Source organism: Balaenoptera musculus, chromosome 8 (genome assembly GCF_009873245.2).
Source record: "Balaenoptera musculus isolate JJ_BM4_2016_0621 chromosome 8, mBalMus1.pri.v3, whole genome shotgun sequence".
Lineage (NCBI taxonomy): Eukaryota > Metazoa > Chordata > Mammalia > Artiodactyla > Balaenopteridae > Balaenoptera > Balaenoptera musculus.
Genome location: NC_045792.1, coordinates 70,022,617 through 70,043,307, shown reverse-complemented (window position 1 = coordinate 70,043,307; position 20,691 = coordinate 70,022,617). Strand labels below are relative to the sequence as shown.

The window sequence follows — 20,691 nt, the reverse complement described above, 5'->3', positions numbered from 1 at the left end:
TATTTTAATGTGTATTTTCATGATGGTAGGGACCTTTTATATTTATTGACCACTTGTATTTCCTCTGCACTGAATTGCTGGTACCTGTTCTCTGCCCATTTTTCTACCGAGTTGCTTGCTTTTCCTCAGTGCTTCCTTTCCTACATGTGCTGATATCTGCCCAGTTAGGAATGCAGCTTAGCCTATTGCAGAGGTTGGTTATAGGCTCTCCAGTCTTGTTATTCAGTCTGTAATATTCTGGCATTTTCCCTGTTCTCTTGGATTCCTCAGAGATCACCTGAGAGGTTTCTTGAGCCCATCTCCGAGTTCCCTTAGGGCCCTGGCGTGCTAACAGCTGGGCCTTTTCCGTCTTCCTCCCCACCTTGGTCTTTCAGTCTCTCTTAACCAAGGTTGTTCTCTTATTCATGATGAAGTTCATTCATCTTGATGAAGATAAGGAACTAAATCCAGAAGTTGAAGAATTCAACTTTATTTGTGCTGTGGTCATCTTCCCAAGCAGAGATACCTATGTCTCATATTTTTTTTAAAGTTCTCCCCTTCTTTATTTTAATTCATAGAAAATAGAAAATTTTGTTTTATTTTACTTTGCTTTAAATAAACAAACCTCAGTCCCTTCTAGACTTTACCGTTTTTGTAGTCATTCATGTAGGCCCATTCCACTGGATTTGTATTTTATCTCTGCTTGATGCATTTCTTGTGTCCTTTTATAACGTGAGCTCTGAGAGCTCCCTGTGTTTTTACACTGGTTTCTTTCTACCAGCAATGTTAAATGGGTTCATTCTTGTGTCCCGGCTTTGCTCAGTTCTTTTTGCCTGACTAGGGCACTGGGTCAAAGATGACTTGAGAATGAGATCAGGCTTAATAGGAAAAAGTGCTGTGATTGATAAGTGATGTCTGCCTTCAACCGTTCAGGATGAATTTGCTAGCTGAGATTAGGAATTTTTTTTGTTGTTTTTTTACTTTTTCCTACCTGAAGATTTTGTAATTAACTATCAGATTTTGGTTTTAGAGGGGCTCCGTCCCTTCTCCACTGGGCTGCCTTCCGGATCTCAGGCCATTTGTATTGTCCCTAGCTTTTCTCTGAACTTTTAAAATGTGTTCTTACTATGCTCTTAGTAAACTCTTAAAATCCCATTATCATCTTTGCCCAAGGTTTCTTCCCCGTTTAAAAAAAAAAACAACTTGTCATACCTTCTGACGCAGACGAAAAGCAGAATAGCATTTCCTCTTAATTTTCTGAGAGATGAAATTGTCAGCCAAGGAAATTCAGACTTATTAAATGTTCTATTTTACCAGAATAAGATGTTCAGACATTTGGTTAGTTAGAAGTATTCATCATGCGGGACTACATCTTGCCTCTCCTCCACTTTGGTGATATGCTCTGCAAAACCTCCATCTCTGTTACGTGGGTGGCCCCAACCATAGCTTTTTGTTCTCTCCCTCCTTGTTTCTCACCCAAAAGCTTCTATCCTTATTCATACAGGCAAATGTTTTCTTTATGAATGTGGTACATTAGGACTTCTGATTGCAGGTAAAAGAAAATGCAAACTTACCTTAAAGGGGGAGGAATTTATTGATTCATGTCAATGAAAAGTTCAGGATAGCTTCTAGCTTTAGAAACAGTTGGGTTCAAGGCTCAGACAGTATCATTACAAGTCATTCTCTCAGGCTCTGCCTGCCTGGGCTGGATTCATTCTTAAACTCCATGTGGAGGTCCCTGGCATATCTAGGACCTGGTGGCTAGATAGCTACAGTAGCCCCAGACTTGCGTTGTCCAAGTTAAGTTCAGCAGGAAAGAGCCAGAGTCTTATCCAGAAGCTCTGAGATCTTATTCTGATTAGACAGGCTTAGGTCACATTGATTCCCAAAATCACATACTGTGGCTAGGGAATGCACGTACTGATTGGCACAGACCTGGGATACATGCTTCACTTCTGAGAACTAGACCATGGGGACTGAGAGCCAGGTAGGGGTGGATTCCCAAGTAATGCTAGGGTTATGGGCAGAGGAAGGAGAGATGACTTGATGGGATGTGGTAAACGAGATGCAAGCAACCAATATCCAGGCCACTTCCTACTGTATCAATTTCTTTTGCCTTAAGTACTAACCCCTCCCAGAGTTTAGTCTCTGAAGTTGGATAGACCGGGGTTTAAATCCCAGCTTTACTACTTTCTGGCTGTGTCACTTGTGCAATTTAGGTATGCTTTTTAAACCTCAGTTTTTCGAAGTTATCGGGTTTTTGCAAAGATTAAATGAGTGTATAAAGTGCTTACTTCGCACGTTGCCTAAGACATAGTTGATACTCCATCTCAGATGTGCTAGCTTCCATAGGGTTTGGTTTAACAATGTCATTGGGTCTTTTTCCTTTGCACCCTTCCAGTTTCATCGTTAATCCTCTGGATTACATTGATGATGAATCTCTTGTGAGCAAATCATACTCTCTCCCTTGCCAGGATGTGCCCATCCCCTAGCACTGTGAGTTGTGGCTCAGCAACCCAGGCTCCCTGCAGCACTGCCCCTCAGCCTGCCCCTCGCCGCTCTCCTCCTCCAGCCTCTTCCTACATCCTCTAACCACAGAGGGAGCTGAGCACCCTTGCTGCACCTCCTCCCTTTGTCCTCTTGTTTCCTACACAGGCTTCAGGGTCTCTTGATAGACAAGTATTCTTGAGACCCCAGCCCTACGCTGTAAGGAGCACCAAGCACTGCTGCCAGAGCCTGCCCTCTACCTCCTTCTGTCCATAATTTCTTCTCCCCTATTTCCATGTTCCTCCACTTACCAGACTTTGGATTCTGGTTTTTGACTCTCCACAGCCTCCTTGAAATTTGTCTTCTGAGTTCCCCCCTGTTGAACTGGTTGTTCTTCTCTTGTCTAAGGATGTCTTGTTCTTTCCAGTAAGCTAAAGCACTGAGCAAGGAGGTCAGCTTGGTGTTACAGTTCACAAAACTGACAAGCAGTTCAGATAGGAGGGCCTATCGGAAGACAACTTATCTCTTTTTATCGGTTTCCAAACCTCTCTGGTCTGTGGTGTAACTATAGTCCTGTCTTGGGACTGAAGGAACTTATAGCCTAGTCACCTTTGGCATAAAATCCAATCTCCTTAGTAGGGTTTTTGACCCCTGCCTGAGTCTGGTCCCTGCAGGTGCCTTTGGCTCACATTATGCTATTCCTTATCCTCTCGGCCCCAACCATACTCAAATTATTGAATTGGGTGCATTTGTCTGTACTTTTGTCCACTTAGTCTTTTATTCTACAGTTATTTATTGAGGGCATATTGTGTGTCAGACACTGTTAAGCATACTGAGAAATACAGCAGTCTTCAATAGAGAGGCAAAGTCCCATGCATTCTTGGGTGGGTGAGGGGGAGAGAGACCGTATACAGGCAAACAAATCAACAAGATGATTTTCTATCATGATCTATGCATGAAGGCAGTAAAATGGAATGATGAGATGGGGAGGGACTAAGGGGCAGGGAGTAGCCACTTTTGTTTGGGTGGTCAGGGGAGGCCTCCATATGGGGAAGGTGTGGAGGTGAGGCCTGATTGATGCAAGAAAGTTGCATATGTAAAACTTCGAAGAAGAGTGTTCTGGGCAGAAGGTACGGCGCTTACAAATGTCCTGAGGCAGGAATGAGCTCGGTTTATTCAAGGAACAGAAAGCTAGGGAGTTATGGCCGAATCAAAGCGAGCTAGGGGGAGAAGAGACTGTGATGAGCTCTGGCAGGTAGATGGAGGTCCATATCGTGAGGCCCAGGATCCCTCTGGGCCTTGCTCATCTGCTCCCCTGGCCCTCACCCTTATTAGGACAATTCAGCACAGCCTTCAGGTCCTAGCCTATGCATATTTCTTCCTTCTTTGACCCTCAGTGTGTCAGATGCCTCTGCTTATAGCACTCTTTCGTTCCTTATGCACAGAACTTTCATGTTAAAGTTATGTTGGCCTGCTTTCTCACTGTCACCCTGCTAGACTGTACGCTCCATGAAAATGAGAATAGTCCTGGCACGTAGTAAGCATTCAGTTAATGGATGGGGGTGTGGATGGTTGGATGGATGAACCAAACTTCTACCTGTAGGATGTTCACATAAGGACTTAGGGTGTCTGAGAGCAGTCTGAGCACTGCTGTGGGATTGATTGTGGGGAATCAGCCTGCTCAGAAGTGGCCCACACGTTTCTGGCTATCTGCACTCTCTAGAGAGCATGGAATCTTTGGCCTTACAAACTCTGATCACTTTGGTTAAAGTGTGGCAGGACAACACCTGAGGTTGGACAAGCCCCTTGGACCCTTGGCAGAAGTAATGTATAGACATGTTTTCAGCCCAGGTGCAGGGCTTTGGAGTTGGATCAGATGGAATTTGAATCCTGCTTATGTCACTGGTTGCATGATCCAGAGCAAGTTGCTTAACCTCTCTGAGTTTCACGTTCATTACCTATAATGAAACAATAATATCTCTAGCTTTGTGCAATGATAAGAAGAGACAATATATTTAAAGTGCTTAGCGTAACTTACTTTTGCAGTTAGTAGGTGCTCACCATAGTCCCTGTCTTTCAGTAGAGACAATTTATTGTAAGTAATCTGGTGCTCATGTGAGTGCCCTCAGCCTCTCTGGGCTTGACAGTACTGACCTTGCAAGATTGTTGTAGGGATTAGAGATGGACTATGTCAGGTTCCTGGCACACAGTAGGACGCAGCATATAATAACCAAGCATTGGCCACAAAAAATGAATGACCCAGACTGTAACTGCCGTAGAGAGATGGAAAGTGAGTGAGCTTGGTGTGTGCCAGAACTCCAGACTGGCTCAGGTTGGGCTGTGACAGTTGAGCGTTACTTACCCAGCTAGAAGGAAGAGGGAAGGATTCTCCGGGCAGGAAATGAACAAAGTGAGGAGACCTGGCAGCCATTATATATCTTTCCTTTCTTCTTCGTCTGGTTTGTCAGGTCCTTAAAACTTCACAGGGGACTTTGCCAATAGCCGCTCTGCTGAGGCACGTGATGGCCTCAGGTAGGAGTCTGGTGCTTCATTTATCCTTCAGTCTCACTCTTCTCTGGGGGAGGACAGGCCCTCTTGTTGTTTATTTAGAGCAGAGCGTGAAAGGCAGCAAGTTATCTTCCCCCATCCCAGGGGAACTGCCCTATTTAACTCTGGGGAAAAGTAGAAACCAATTCCTGTCTCCATTTCTCTCCAGCCATTTCCTTCCTCAAATCTAGGAACTAATTCAGCTGAGCAAGCCTGCCTTCATGCTCCCTAGAGACTTTGGGCCCATTCTCTTCAGCCTTTTATACAAGTCTATGGACTGTGCTCAGGGTGGGTTCTAGATTTTGAGCCCACTGTCCTCCTGAGCCTTGGGGTCAGTGCTCAGGAACTTCTGCCCTTGACCTGGCGCAGACCAAACTCTCTAAGGATATCAGTGACCTGACCCTTGTTCTTGGGCTATTAGTTTGGTCATTTAGGTATGGTGAGTAGGGAGGGATCCTCCACTGGGATTGCGACAGGAAGGCTGTGTCTGCCAACAGGACCAAGGTCCAGCCGAGCTCCTATAAGCTGTCGTTCCTTTTCTCACCCAAGTCTTTGAGATTTCAGGTGTGTGTGTGTTTAACATCAAGATAGAAGTAAATGTTCTTCCTTATTTCCTGGTGAGATAAAGGGTTTGGAGGCAGAATAAAATAATAGCGTACAACTGCTTGGTATGATCTGTTTTACTTCCAAGTTCATGTGAGGGACAGGAATAAGATAGAAGTATCGTCAGTCTGAAATAGGTGCTCTTCCCACTTACAGGGGAAAACAAGGATTTTCTCTAAGCAGACATAAAGCATTGCTGTGATGTGCTGAAAATGGGGGGGGGGGGCCCAGTCCCTGCTAATGATGGGCTCAGCCCCTTGTTTCAGTTAGGGATTGCGTTTGGTTGCCAGTAATAGAACAACCCAACTTAGGGTGGCATAATCAAATTGGGTTTTAGTTTTCTCACTAGCAGGGATCCAGAGTCGGTTAATTTGGGCTCATATAGTAGCTCCATGATGCTATCAGGGACCCAGGCTCTTTCTCACTTTCTACCCACATTTTGGCAGGTGGCTTTCATCCTCATTTTTGTCATCTTGCAATCCAGCATAGAGTCTAAATTCCAGGCAGGAAGAGGGGAAGGGTTAGCTAAGAGAGCTAAGCTTTCCTTCTTTTAAAGGCTTTCCTGGAAGACCCATACAGCAATTTCTGTGCACATCTTATTGGCCAGATTTATGTTACACCGTCAGCTCCAAGGGAGGTTAGGAAATGTAAGTTTTTTGTTGGGTACATTGCCACTTTGAAAAAACTGGGGCAAGGAAGAAGGAGGGAATAGATATTGGAAGCCAGTACATTTGCATTTGAGGACACGCTATGTGCCAGCCCCGGTACTGTCCTCTTTCTGTGCATTGTCTCCTTTAACCCTCAAAATGACCCAAGGAGGCGGAGTTTGTCCCCATTTTGCAGATGAGGAACCTCAGACCAGAGAGGTCAGGGACTTGCCCAAGGTCACCCAGCTTCTATGGGCTGGAGCCAGCTCTTGCATCCAGGTCTGACTGGCTCTAATCCTATGCCCTCTGGCTTTTTCAAGCTTGAGAAGTGACACATGTGGCCAAAATGGTCACCAAATGTCAGGAATTCCCTGTGTTTTTGAATAGTCACTGATTCCAGGTGCTCACAATGATAGTAATGACCTGCACAAGAAAGGCTTGTGTCATCTTAGCTGAACATCTGTGCCCTGCATGGCCAACTTCTCTGAATGACACCGTCACTGAAAGCCAAGGGATACTTCATTCTTTCCCACCACTGTGCTAAATTGAGCATTGCAGATCTCTTGTGACAGATCTCCTGATTTGAGAAGTCATGTGTTACATTGGTGGGAATGCAAGGAGACAGGGAGAAGACCAAAAAACACTTTTGCCTTAAATCCTGTAACTTACTAAGTTAAATGTTTGTCAGGTAAGGTGGGGGAGTCGGGAACATTCCCTTCACCTTTCTTACCTGCAGCCAGAGCCTGAACGTTTTGGACACAAAGGCGTCTTATCTGAGGTGAGTCCCAGCAGCTGTGGAAATAGAAGCTGTTCATAACCCCGAGTATTAGGGCCTAGAAAAGCTGCCAGGTAGCAAGCAGACTACCATTCTTTTAGCCATCCTCTAAAGGTTTGTTTTGCAGTAAATGCTGGTGTCAATCTGAGAAAAGGGTTTATCTTTCTCAATCAACTTTATATTCAGGACGTGTTGGCATGTATTGGAGTGTGTACACTCATATGTACACGCACAGTAGGGACTAATATTTGTAGTTATAAGTTAATTCCAAGGTTAGAAAAGACTGGCAAACTCCATGATTTGGGGTCAGCTTATGAGAACAGTATTAAATGTGGTCACCATGATTAAATCAGGCTTTAGGGTTGTCTGGGTTTGACAGCAGAGGCTATTTTCTCTACTACTTTCTTATATCCCCTAGTGCCTGTACCAGTGGGGATGTATAGGTTTTCAATAAATACATGGAAGTTGATTGGTAAAGAAAGAAAAATCCCCGTTACAGTTGGTTCGGCTAAGACATTGTACCCACAACCCCCGGGTTCTGAAGTTGAAGAAATCCTCTTTTATTTTATTTTAAAACTTATTTTATTGAAGTATAGTTGGTTTACAATGTTGTGTTAATTTCTGCTGTACAGCAAAGTGACTCAGTTATATATACATTCATTTTCATATTCTTTTCCATTCTGGTTTATCACAGGATATTGAATATAGTTCCCTGTGCTATACAGGAGGACCTTGTTGTTTATCCATTCTATATATAATAGTTTGCATCTGCTAATCCCAGCCTCCCAATCCATCCCCACACCTCCCCACCCCCTGCAACCATAAGTCTGTTCTCTATATCTGTGGGTCTGTTTCATAGATAAGTTGATTTGTGTCATATTTTAGATTCTACATATCAGTGATATTATATGGTATTTGTCTTTCTCTTTCTGAATTACTTCACTTAGTATGATAATCTCCAGGTCCATCCATGTTGCTGCAAATGGCATTATTTCATTCTTTTTAATGGCTGAGTAACATTTCATGGTATATATGTACCACATCTTCTTTATCCATTCATCTGTCGATTGAAGAAACCCTCTTTTCCCTTCAATTCTGATGTCATCCATTTAGGTGCATATTTGTTTTACTACATGGCTTTTACAACAAGGGGCTGTTTGTCTTTGTGGTGGGGATAACAAGGAGGTACAGTTACTTCGGTCTCACAATCAGAGTAACCAGGTTATAAAGCTTCAGTATCTTGGCTGGGGTGTGACCCAGAGGGCAGCCAGAGCTTTAATCTTCTAGACAGCAGCCTAAGCGCACCACTAAGGGGTGGTTTCCTGAATTTGAGAAACAGTAGAGAAGATAAAGGCCAACTTAGATGACTTGAAGGCTGGGGTTACACTGATGTGGTGATGGGAGGATTAAAGGAAGAAAAGAAAGACAAAGGTTAAAACCTGTAATGTGTACATTGTGGAACAGAGTTGTCCCTTTAAAAACTTACAGCAAGAATTGCTTTTTCTTAAAGTGCAGGCCCCTGAATATTTCCCGTATGTTCCTACTACTTGAGCTTATAGACTCACTGGACTTCAGGAATGGAAGGGGCCTTGGAGATCACCATCTAAATATGTCATTATAAAATGATGTAACAGGACTCCTTCTGCTATAAGTAATAGAGACCAAACTCAGACTAGCTTAAGGAGAAACAGAATATATTGATGCACAACCAAAAAGTCCAAAGATATATCTGGTTTAGGTATGGCTAAATCTAGGAGTTCAGGCCAAGTCTTTAAGATTCTGTTTCTCTCCGTCTGCTTTTCTTGGTGTTGGTTTCACTCTCAAGTAGCTGCTTCCCATGTAGTTGTAGCAACTCAAGACCAGCTCCAACCAGAGTCCTAGAGCTAACTCTGATTGGCCTGGATTGGCTGATGTGTCAGCCTCTGAGCCAGTCACTGAGACTTTGGAGCCTCAGCTCCACAGGGACTTGTAGAGTCAGCAGCACCTTTTAAACCACAAGGACTGAGCGTGGGGGAGGGTGATCCCCAAATGAAAATTGAAACACTGTTAGAAGAAGGGGTGGGAGATGGGGGGAAAGATGTCCCCTAGTGATGGATAGAAGGAGGTCCAAACAAGCTTCCCCCCCCCCCCCCCCAAAGCTTTGGGTTTTCATGGAGAAGTCACGAGTACATGGACATGAGATGTGAGATTGCTTTTCTCAGTTTCCATGCCTAAGTGAAGGCCAACAGTTCGGCCTGCACACACTAAGAAGCAGACCTGTGTTAGGGTTTGTATTTTCACTTTACATTGACATTTTAACCAGCTCCCTGACTGGATTGATCTGCCCTGAATCAGTGCTGATTATTGGTAGCTGAGGTTCTGAGGTTGTTGCAGGGACACCTGAGGTCTGGCCACCGAGATGTAAATGCAACAGCATTTCCATTGTTCGTTCTCCTGTTGAAATGGAGAACCCTCAGGCTTGGCCATTTCAAGGAGTGATGGATGTCTAGACCAGGACCTTTTTACCAAGGAGCACAAGTCGCCCAGCTGCCCATTCAAGGTTCCCTGGTAATTTTTCTGGTCCTTCTGAGCTAGGCTGGAGTGGGTTCCCCTGCCTCCCCAGTCTAAACTCTGCTAAGCTTATGGAGCTGCTGCTGCTGTGTCTCTGGTGTCAGGTAATGAGGAGGCAGACATAACTAGGACCCAAGGAGGTGGGGAGAAAGGCAGCTTCCAGTGCGAGATGGGCCATGAAAGAAACCTGCCCTTCTCTATGCCCCAGAAGCTCTTTAGCCTTGGTTCACATCCTCCCCTGTCACCCCCACCCCGTTCTCCTTTGCAGTTTCCAAGTCTGCGTATGTGCAGATCATGGACATGCATTTGGAGAGGCAGTAGAGAGCAGTGGCTACAGCACATGGGCTCTGCAGTCTGCCTGGGATTAAGCCCTGGTGTCTCTCTTTCCCAGCAGTATGGTCTTGGGCAAATCATTTATCTTCTCTGTGCCTCAGTTTCCTTATCTCTGAAATCTGACTAATAATACTTCAGAGAATTGTTGTCAGGTCAGTGTTCTTGCGTTCCTGTTTGAGCAGTTCCCTGACAAGATAGATAAGTAGTCATATAAAGAGATTGCTGCGCCAATTCTCTACTCACCATCTTGGAAGAATGTTAATTATGCTGCTAATTGTACTTTGGGCTGTGCTGGATGCCAGTGGGAGAGACCCTGGGCTCAGGAGCCTTCTATCCAAGCTGACCTGCCCCAGACAGACAGGTGGACAAACAGCAAAAGGGAAAGGCATGAGAATATCACATGTACCATTTATTTGTTCATCGGTATTTATAGAGCTCCTATTCTGTACCGTTATTTCATGGAAGTTCTGGGCATACGATGAATGGCCAGCTGGGCCTCTGGCCTGAAGGAACTCATAGTCTACTTGGGCGCTAGATGAGTAAACATGCAGTTATGGTCCAGTGTGATTAGTGTGATAGTGGGGTCAGCTGAGATCCGGATCTAGACTGGGGGTGTGTGTGTGTATGGTGGCTTCCTGGAGGAGGTGACATTTAAGCCAGATCCCAGAGGAGTAGAAGTTAGGCCAGCAGAGTAAGGGGATAGGGTATGAAAGGAGCTCCAGGCAGAGGGAAGAGCCCATGCAAAGGCCTGGAGGTAATTGGAGTGTAAAGTGTACCCTTTGGGGAGTCTTGGCCGGGGGTTCCAGTCTGGATTGGGCTGAACGTGCTGCTGTCATTGCAGGGACACGGAGAAGGTGGAGCGGCAGGCGGTCCCCCAGGCCAACCACACAGAGTCCTGTCGAGAATGTGGCCGCATGGGACCCGGACATGCAAGGGATTGTTCTCATCGCAACCACGAGGATTCCTTTGGATTCGAGAGGCGGGAGCAGGAGGAAGACCGGTTCCGGTCCCAGAGGGACCCACTGGAGGGCAAGCGGGACAGGAGCAAGGCCAGGTCCCCATACTCGCCAGCCGAAGAGGATGCCTTGTTCGTGGATTTACCCAGTGGCCCGAGAGGCCAGCAGGCTCAGCCCCAAAGGGCAGAGAGGAACGGTGTGCTGCCTGTCACATCTGGCCCAGGAGAGCAGAACGGGACTGGCGGGTACCAGCGGGCCTTTCCTTCCAGGACCAACCCTGAGAAGCACAGCCAGAGGAAGAGCAGCCTGGCGCACGTGGAGCAGTGGGCAAAGGCCCAGAAGGCAGACGGCAGGAGGTCAGTAATGGACTCAGGATCGCTGCCGCTAATGAGCATAAAAATGTCATAAGAGTAGCTATCACTTACCCAGCACATGCTGGTACATGCCGGCCTTAAACTCTCTACCTCCGTTATCTCCATAAATCCCTGCAACAGCCTTGCAAGGAGGGGTGATAGCCTCAATTTATAAACAAAGAAATTGGGGCTTGGAGAAGTGAGGGAACCTGCCCAGGGCACACAGATAAGTGGCAAAGGCAGAGTTTAGACTCAGTCCATGAGCCTCCCAAGTGCACAAGAGATTATATCGGGGGTAGGGGTTTCCCATTCCCCAGGGAGCGTGCCCGAGACTGTCGGCATGTAGACAGTAACTGATCTTCTCCTCTTACTTAGCTACTTCTCTGCATCCGGGAAATATTTGTAGCAGCTAGAGTAAATACAGATCCATTTTTAATTCCAGGCACGTAGAGAAGTGCTCAGGCACTGTTGACATTAAGCTTTATTATACCCATTCCTTCAAGAAATGGTTTTAATTATTTAGAGGGAATGCATCTCTTGCTACTTGCAAAGCACTATCTGTATTTTATTATAATTTTAGATTAATTAGGACACATTTATGAATGTGAAGAATTCAGGGTCACTCAGCTTCCACATTGTCCTTAGAAGCCACTGTGTGTTGTCTTCACTTTGAAGACAGCAAATCCCCCTCGCCATCCTCAGGCTTCTAAAACAAACCTCAGACTGGAGACGAGATAGCAAAGTCGTGGTGCATTCAGAAAGCCCTCCAAGGGCTGGAGGGGCCACAGTGGATGTGTCAGAGCTCAGGCCAAGTCTGCCACAGGCCTGATACACATGCTTTAAAGTGCCGCTCTCCATTCTCCCTGCTGTGAGGCCCACACTTTCCACTGTGGGGTCTGGAGGCGGTGGTGCTCCAAGGGGAATAGGCTAGGCCTCTTTTTAGGTGGGTGGGGCTCTTGTGAATATGTGGGTGTTGTATGCATGTGTGGGTTGTGTAACTTCTTTAATCTGGTCCAGGTGGGCTATTGTGAGGTTAGATGGTGGAGAACTCACTGGGAGTTAATGGAAACTCCCTGAGCAGTTGGTAGACATTGTTGTGGGTCAGACTAGGAGAAGGAAGGCCCTTTGTGTTGTAGCTAAGATACCTTCCCATTTCCTCCTGGGACAGACCAGGTGTCAGTTCTGTTTGATCAGATTTTGTGTTTTATTGAAAATAGCTACTGCCCAAGGACACAGAGGAGGGAAGCTGCTATTCTTGGTGCTGGACTAGGTAGACCCCCTAGGAGGTAGTTCTAAGTGACCTTACTGCTGATGAGATTGGAAAGCTGGCAGGGGTTGTATCGTGCAGGTCCTCATAGTCCAAGGTAAGGAATTTGGATTTTATTTGAAAAAGCAATAGGGAGAGCCACTGGAAGGGTTTAAACAAGTAAATGATGTGATCTGATTCACAAAGAAGATAAGAGCCTAGGGAAGAGGCTGTTGCAGTAGTCCAGCATGGTGCCAGTGGAAATAGAAAGAAATAGATTTGAGGTACATTTTGGAGGTTGAAACAGAAAAGCTTGTCAACAAATTGGATGTGCAGGATGAGAGAAAGGGAAGAGGAACAAGGATGATCCCTTAAATTTTGACTTAACAACCAGGTGGTTGCTGAGATGGGGAAGGCTTAGGAACAAGTTTTGGGGGCAAATCGGGATTTCCATTTTGGGGACTTTTAAGTTTGAGAAACCTATTAACTATCCAGTGAGGGAGGTGTTAGGTTAGGCACTTGGATATGGATTGTGGTGTGGAGGTTTGACATTTGGTTGGACATGCTGATTGGGAGCAATCAGTGCATAAGTGGTATCCCAACTTGGATGTTAGCAACAGAAGGGGGATCCAGTAGAGGAGACAGTGTGTCAGAGAGAAGCTACTCGTGATAAGTTAGCTGTTTCCTTTTATATGTATTGATAACAGCTCTTAGGAACTGAAGTCAGTATGGGGCTGACTAGGGCAGGTAAAAGCAGGAGAAACCAGAAATAGAAGCAGATAGGAAGGGCATGGGTTTGGCCCTGATAAGCCTGTATTTCCTACTGAAGAGTCTGGATTTAATCTTGAAGGCCCATGAAAGCCATTGATGGACTTAAAACAGGAGCATGGCATGATAGTTTCTAATATTTAGGAGGGTGGTTTGAAGGGTGTTGGCAGGGAAGAGGCCTCAGGAGATTTTTCAGACTAGATATTCCTTACCTCATCTCAGTTCTCACATAGCAGGTCCATAAATATGGTGAAGAAATTTCCCAGGCTATTCTGATGTACCCCGCCCAAAATGAGAATGGCAGTTTTAATTACCCCTTGTTTAAAAAACTTGTTTTTATTAAAGTAATACCTGTATATAGTTTTAAGAATTTAAGTAGTATGACCCCATCCATCCCTATTCCGGATTCCACCACCTTTGAGGCAACCGCTTTCAATTCTTTTAGTAGTTTTATGTATTTATCTCTATATTTCCAAATAAGATACTTATACTGCTGTTTCTTGAGTTTTCAGTTTTAGTTAGCTCTCGACATTCTACTCTAGATGATAAAGATTTAAGTCTCTTATTCCCCCCCTCTACCTTTCCTTTCCAAAGACACACTTACCCTTATCCCAGCTTCATAATATAGTTATAGCATAATTTTTGTTTAGATCACTAGTCAGTTTTTACATTATTATATAATGTGAAGTATAAATATTCACAGCTGGGCCATGTAGTATACAATAATTAAATTTCATTTGTGGTACAATTTTTTATTTTCTGGTATTGGTAATTTTCATGCTTATAGCTTGCTTAGTTTTCTCGGTACCCATTACTAATTCATCACCAAATTCAGAGCTAGATGTGTAAATCTCTCTTTGCTCAGTACCCTCAAATAATCAGTAATCTACTTACAAGGTAAAAAATCCAAATAAGACCAATGGGTAAATACTGAAAAATAAGTGTCCTCCTATTTTATTTCAGAAACCTAGCTCTACTCCCCAAAGACCAACCACTATATTAAAAACAAAACAAAACAAAAATCCATGTTCTTCATCTTGCTTTGTTCCACTTAATATATCAATAAATATATCAATAGATATTTTAATATATCTTGGCTATCTATATCAGCACATATAGACATATTATTAATTTGAAATGGTGCAGAGTATTGCATTGTATGCATCTACAGTGATCTTTATACCATTTCCCTATTGATGGATCATTAGGTTGGTTATAAACATTTGCTATTACAAACTATGCTGCAGTGAATATCTGTGCCCAGTTGTCTTTGCAGACAAGTGCAGGTATACTTGAAGAACAAATTACTTGAAGTGGAATAACTAGGTCGGAGGATATATGTGATTTTAATTTTGATTGATATTACACAATTGACCTTCAACAATGCTGTTTGAGTTTATACCCCACCAAAAGTGTCCCTGTTTCCCCACCCCACATCATCTCTGAAAACTACTATTTTAGGTTAACTGCTTGCTCTGGTGACCATATAGAAGATGGTTAAATGGAGAAGAGTCTGGAAAGAACATGACCAAGTATGAGGTGGTCATATTTTGGGTAGGAGGCGAGGAAGACCTAAACAAAAGCGGTAAAGATGGTGAGGATTGTGAGGAGGGGATGGATAGGATACACAGACGTTGAGATTGGGTAGGTATAGGGCTTGGGAAACTGATTCATCCAGGGCTGGAAGGTGAGGAGGGCCATAGATGGAGTTGAGGTTAACATTCAAGTTTGACTTGGTTAATAGGTAGATGTGGCGCTGTGCACAAGATGTGAGCATGGGAGAAAGAAATGAGCTTGAAGAGGAATGTGGTACCTGTGGAGTGGCCAGGTGGAGATAAGCAGTAGGTTATAGGGAATGTGGGTTCAGCTTAGGGAGAGATTTGGAAGTCATTGCCCTAGAGGTGGTAACTGATGCCCTGGCAGTAGTCAAGATCACCGAGGGTTGAATGCTTAGAGCAGTGGTTCTTAATCGTGGCCGCACAATTTGGTCATTTGAGGCCCTGCTCAAGAGATTTTGCCTTATTTGGTCTGGGGCAAGGTGAGGGCATCAGTCTGTTTTAAAAACTCTCCAGGTGATACCAGTATATGAGAGAGGTTTGACATTTACTGAGGCCTGGGTCCCATGCTGGACAATCTGATTCTGATGATCTGAATTTCAGCCTGGACATCAGGAGTTTTCGAAAACCCCCCTACCCCTGGTGATTCTAACATGTAATCAGGGTTGAGAATAACTAGCTTAGAACAATAGCAGAGGGCCAAAGGCAGAACCCTGAGGGTCTCCAGTCCAAGGGGGTGGGCAAAAGCAGAGTCTGCATAAAGAAGTCTAGCAGAAGATGGAGGAGGAAAACAGGAGTGTGGTGAGGGAAGGTTCATCTGGAAGGAGTCCAGTTGGCAGCATGAGACTGCTCCCTGGATGTGGTGCCTTCTGAGGAGGCTGGGCACCACGGAAGGAGAATCTGGAATGTCAGGGTGTCTCTGCTGGTCTCATGCTCAGTAGCAGAGGCCTTTGGTTCCACTGAACTTCTTGATGGGCTTAGATGAGTAGACCTTCTTAATAGAGCTAGAATTTTGAAGTTAAGTCAGGAGGCAGAGTAATGCGAGGGGAAGGCCAAAGGGAACCAGAAGGAAGGCATGGCCATTGAGAAACGCTTTATGGCAGGGGTGCAGAAAGGACTTTGCAAAGCCGTACCGCTGGTATAAGTTGTAAGTTATGTAAGTTATAAGTTGTGCTTGTGAAATGTCTCTACATAACTCTGGCAGCCCACAGACCTACGTTATTCTGCTACACATAATGGGGGCTGGGGGCACATGGGGGAGCTAAAGGATGAGAAGTCAACTGCAAGGAGATAAGAGGTGGTTGGGGAAGGCGTCGGACTGTCCCTAGGATGTGAGGGGGGAGTTCGAGCCCTTCTTATCTAAGGGGCAGGGAGACATTAGGTCTGTAAATGAAAACAGTTTGTTGGCCTTGGAGGTCATTGAGCACTCAGTAAGAGGAATCTCAGTCTAGTGATAGAAGTAGTTCTCAGGGGGCTGAAAAGTAAACGTGAGGGATTGAAGACGACCCTTTGAGAAGAAAGCCGTCAGCCTCTGTGTAAGCAGGGTGCTCAATGTCTGATCGTTCACTCCTATCTGGGAAGGACTGCATATTGCATATCAGAGTTATCTTTTTTTTTTTTCCTTAAAGATGTGTTTGTAATCTCTTACAGTCAAGTAATAAGTAGTTCTGGCTGCTTAATAAAGGAACTTCCTCCTGTTGATAATACAGGAGCGGGGTATCCCTGCTCTGTGTATGATTGAGACTGTGCTAATCTCGTTAGATGGAGCACGTTAGACATTGGAAGGAGGGTTATTTGAACTGTAATATGATCTCATATTCTCGGCTCTAGACCACACAGGGAATTATTTCTAATTGTTCTTTCAGTACTTGGAGATGTATATTATATTTTACTTTATTAAGCTCCTTTAGAATGATGGTTTGCAAGGACAGACTGATACACCCTTAGAATCTTACCACATTCTATGAGGTTGTTTTGAAATTTTAGCCTTCTATTTTTTCCCTGGTGTTTAAAGTAATGCATACTTGTAAAATAAAATGGCAGGGGTGGGTGTAGAGTCAGGGATGTAAACATTACCACGAGGAGCAGAATAAAACATGGAAGTCCTGCACAACCGATGTGGAAGCTCAGGTGAGGACTGCCTGCTGCATAAGTAATTGGTTATAAAACTTGATTTCACGTTTCGATATGACCATTTTATAGGGGCTATATCAGAATATATAGGTGCCTTTTGGAAAGGGAGCCCCCCCATGGCACAGAACGGGATTTGAGGGCAGGAGACCTCGACCCTTCTTTTAGATAAAGCTGGGGTTGGGGGCCAGCAAATGGATCTGCTCTTAGGACAGAGCGGCTCTGTGCGCTCCTGCCTGCTCCAGGGTGACCTTTACCTCATCTTACAACCCTACCTCCTGTGTCCCTCCCTCCACTATCCGTTAGTTACTGTGGTTTGGCCTCTGGCACCAGGACTCACCATTGGCACTGGGGTCTTTGGGGTCACCCCCAAATGGCCAGCTCTGGGAGGATGGCAGGCAGTGCATAAGCAGAGGGCACACAGGCTAGAGGATAAGCTGAGGGCTTTGGGGCACTGCCCTGGCGGCGGTGGGCTCTGACCATCTGAACACCACAGGCAGGCATGGGGAGTGGGCTGCAGAGCCAGACTGAAGGGGTGTATGGAGCGAGCGTGGCTAGGACGTGCTTTGCATCGTTTGCATTTTGCTTCAGGCAGAGTGAGCAATGGTCAGTAAAGTCATGAACTCCCCGGGGGAAGCCCCCAGCCTGGTTTCTGCCATTGCCACCACTGCTGTTTGAGGGTTCAGGCACTGCCCCTTCCTCAGAGACACATTCCCCTCTGACTCTGGGAAATCCATAGCAAACCCTGCCACCTGGTGGCAAGGAGACAAGCTGGGCAAGCTGAAGAGATCTTAAAATTACCTCCTGTAATTGCAAAGATAACGATAAAAAGGGAAAAGAAAGCCACCATTTTTTGAATGACAGCTACTTTTAATCCTCACAACAATCTATTAAATGGTTCTTAGTAGCCCCATTTTACAGTAAGGAGAGTGATACAATGAGTTTAAAAACAATTAGAACAGCACTCCTCAAACATCAACCACCTGGAGGGCTTGTTAAACCACCGGTGGCTGGGCCCGACCCTCAGGGTTCCTGATTTCAGGTGGGGCCTGATAACCTGCATTTCTGACAAGCTCCCAGGTGGTGCTGATGCTGCTGGACTACACTTCGAGCTCAGAACAAGGTCTGGTGAGCGCTGCTGTATAAAGATTTGTTAGGTAAAGTTGATAGGTAAAGGCAGAGTCAGGATTGCAGCCCAGGCCTGGCTCCAGAACCTGTCCGTTTTACATCCTGCTGCCTCTCAGGTTAGACTCTTAAAGCTTAATAAAACTGTAGTTGGCCCTTGCTGAATTTTTCTTTCAGGAAATAAGATGGCTGGTCGGTAGTAGTTTTCACCGTCCTATCCAGCTTTTGTGTGCCGGAGTATTTGTTGAAGGGCTGGTGATGTGTCAGCACTTTCCCAGACCGCGGACAACACCGCAGAATGTAAGACACAGTTGCTGCCCCGCAAGGATTTACAGCTTGGCCGGGGAAGAGACAGCTTACGAGTAGGAAAAGGTTACATCAATACAGGACCTTGGAAAAGTTACAGACTGTACAGTAACTAGGTCAGAGCAGGGCAGGAACCCTGAGGGCCGTGGCATTGCAGAAGGCCTCTGTGGAAGAGGCATGGGACAGTGTCCTGGAGAATGAGTGAGATTTGGTGATAGGGCAAGGTGAGCCCATACAGGTAGGGGAAGGAGGAACAGTATTATGAGAATAAGGAGAGAGAAGTGGGAAGGGAGCACCCACCGGTGAAGGTACCGCCTGTGTATCAGGCAAGGAGCCTGTGTTCTCTTCCTGTCTCATTTATTCTTCAGGACAGCCTTAGGAGGCAGGTAGTTCTGTCCTCATGTTATAGGTAAGGAAGCTGAGGCTCAGAGGAGTCAGGTAAGCTGCCTAAGGTCACAGAGCCAGTGGATTCAACCCTAGGTCAGACTTCCTCTGCTTTTTCTACTGCAGAAAGTTGTCCAAGTGTGTAGGAGGCCAGGCAAGATTAGGGTGAGGCCCTCACACTCAGGCTCCAGCAAGTGCAGGGGTGCACCTGAGAGGGGGGTGCCCCCTTAAATGTTGGACCCTTGACGGCCAACTTGCCCCAATTTGATCCTGGCCCAGGTAGGAGGAGCAGTGAGAAAACAGCAGGAAGGGAAGGTGGGTTGAGGTCAGGTGCTAGAGAGCTGTGAGTATCAGGAGAAGGGGTTTAGATTTTATTTCATAAGCACTAGGGAGCCATTGATGGTTTTGGAGCACAGGAGTGATTAGATCCAAGCAGTTGACTCTGTACAGCATGGAAACTAGTTAGGAAGGTCTCAGAGTTGTCGGGGTGGAGGTGGTTAATCGGGATCTGGATTAAAGTAATAGGGAAAGAAAGGAACTGATGCCAGCCACTTCCTTTAAGAACCTCCAGGACTTGGTGCTGGGGAACATCTTGGTGACCGGGAGAATCGTGAGGCATCTCCTAGAGATGTGCACACCTGATGGAAAAGCTGACTGATGGCAAGAGAGAGCGAGGCAGATTTAATCATGCTGCACTTGAAGTGGGGCAGCCAAGTCGGCCTGGTAGGGGGGTTGACACTCCAAGGTTGATGGATAAAGTGGTTTAGGAATCCTCTGCAAAGGGAAGAAGCGACTGAAGTCCTGGGTGTCTGCGTTGATTGTTCTTTGGGGTTCGTACAGGGCTCCCTCACGTGCCTGGCTTTGTGGCTGTGCCTAGCTGTGTTTCCAGAAGCCCAGCAGACCCCTTGCTGGTCCTCTTACCTGTTCTCTCCTTTCTCCTCAGCCTGCCCCTGGACCAGACCCTTCCTCGCCAGGGTCCCAGCCAATCCCTGTCCTTCCCAGAAAACTACCAGACTCTTCCTAAGAGCAGCCGACACCCGTCAGGGGGCTCTTCACCCCCTCCCCGCAACCTGCCGAGTGACTACAAGTACGCGCAGGACCGAGCCAGCCACCTGAAGATGTCGAGTGAGGAGCGCCGGGCACACCGGGACGGCACCGTGTGGCAGCTCTATGAGTGGCAGCAGCGCCAGCAGTTCCGGCACGGTAGCCCCACGGCGCCCATCTGTGCGGGCTCCCCAGAGTTCGCCGACCAGGGCCGGAGCAGGAGCATGTTAGAGGTGCCCCGCTCCATCTCTGTGCCTCCATCTCCCTCGGACATCCCTCCCCCGGGGCCCCTGAGGGCCTTCCCACCCCGGCGGCCACACACGCCAGCAGAGAGGGTCACTGTGAAGCCACCGGACCAGAGAAGGAGTGTGGACATCTCGCTGGGCGGTTCTCCCAGGAAGGCATGGGGCCACACCACCAAGGTGAGACTCCGGAGGCCCTGCCAGGCTGCTGGGGGCCCAGCATTAGGACGTTAGGAGCCTCACATGGTTTGAACACAAACTTGAGCGATGTAGGATAATGACAGGTAACACTTATGTAGTACTGTACTTTAGCGCGGGGTGTGGCGCTAAAGGCTTTAATTCTTACAACACCCCTATGAGGTAGGTGCTATTATTTCAGATTTCCCCCGCTATCTGAAGGTAGAGTGTTCCTATGAAACCTTTAGTAAGCCAAAGTGGCAGAAAGCGAAGAAGCAGTTACATTTTCTGTGAAAGTGAAAATCCCCTTTGGATTTTGGTTATCAAAAACAGGTGCTAAAGGTAGGTCTTTTGTAAAATCAAAGTGGCATAATGCGAACTTTTGTAAAGCAGGGGATACCCGTGTGCCCATTTCACACGTGAGAACTCTTAGGCATTAAGGGATGAAGTTACTTGCACAGGGTCACACAACTAGAAGTCTGC

The 20,691-nt window shown here is 46.1% G+C and overlaps 1 protein-coding gene across 10 annotated transcripts in view; it reads left to right on the top strand.

The window, feature by feature from the left end:
- Positions 1-20,691, top strand: part of PLEKHA7 (pleckstrin homology domain containing A7) — a 213,268-nt gene that overhangs the window by 153,997 nt on the left and 38,580 nt on the right. For all 10 annotated transcript variants that reach the window (XM_036859553.1, XM_036859555.1, XM_036859554.1 and 7 more), the window contains 2 exons: positions 10,763-11,233; positions 19,689-20,211. In XM_036859553.1, coding sequence (XP_036715448.1) covers positions 10,763-11,233; positions 19,689-20,211 — 994 coding nt within the window. The remainder of the gene's footprint in view (positions 1-10,762; positions 11,234-19,688; positions 20,212-20,691) is intronic.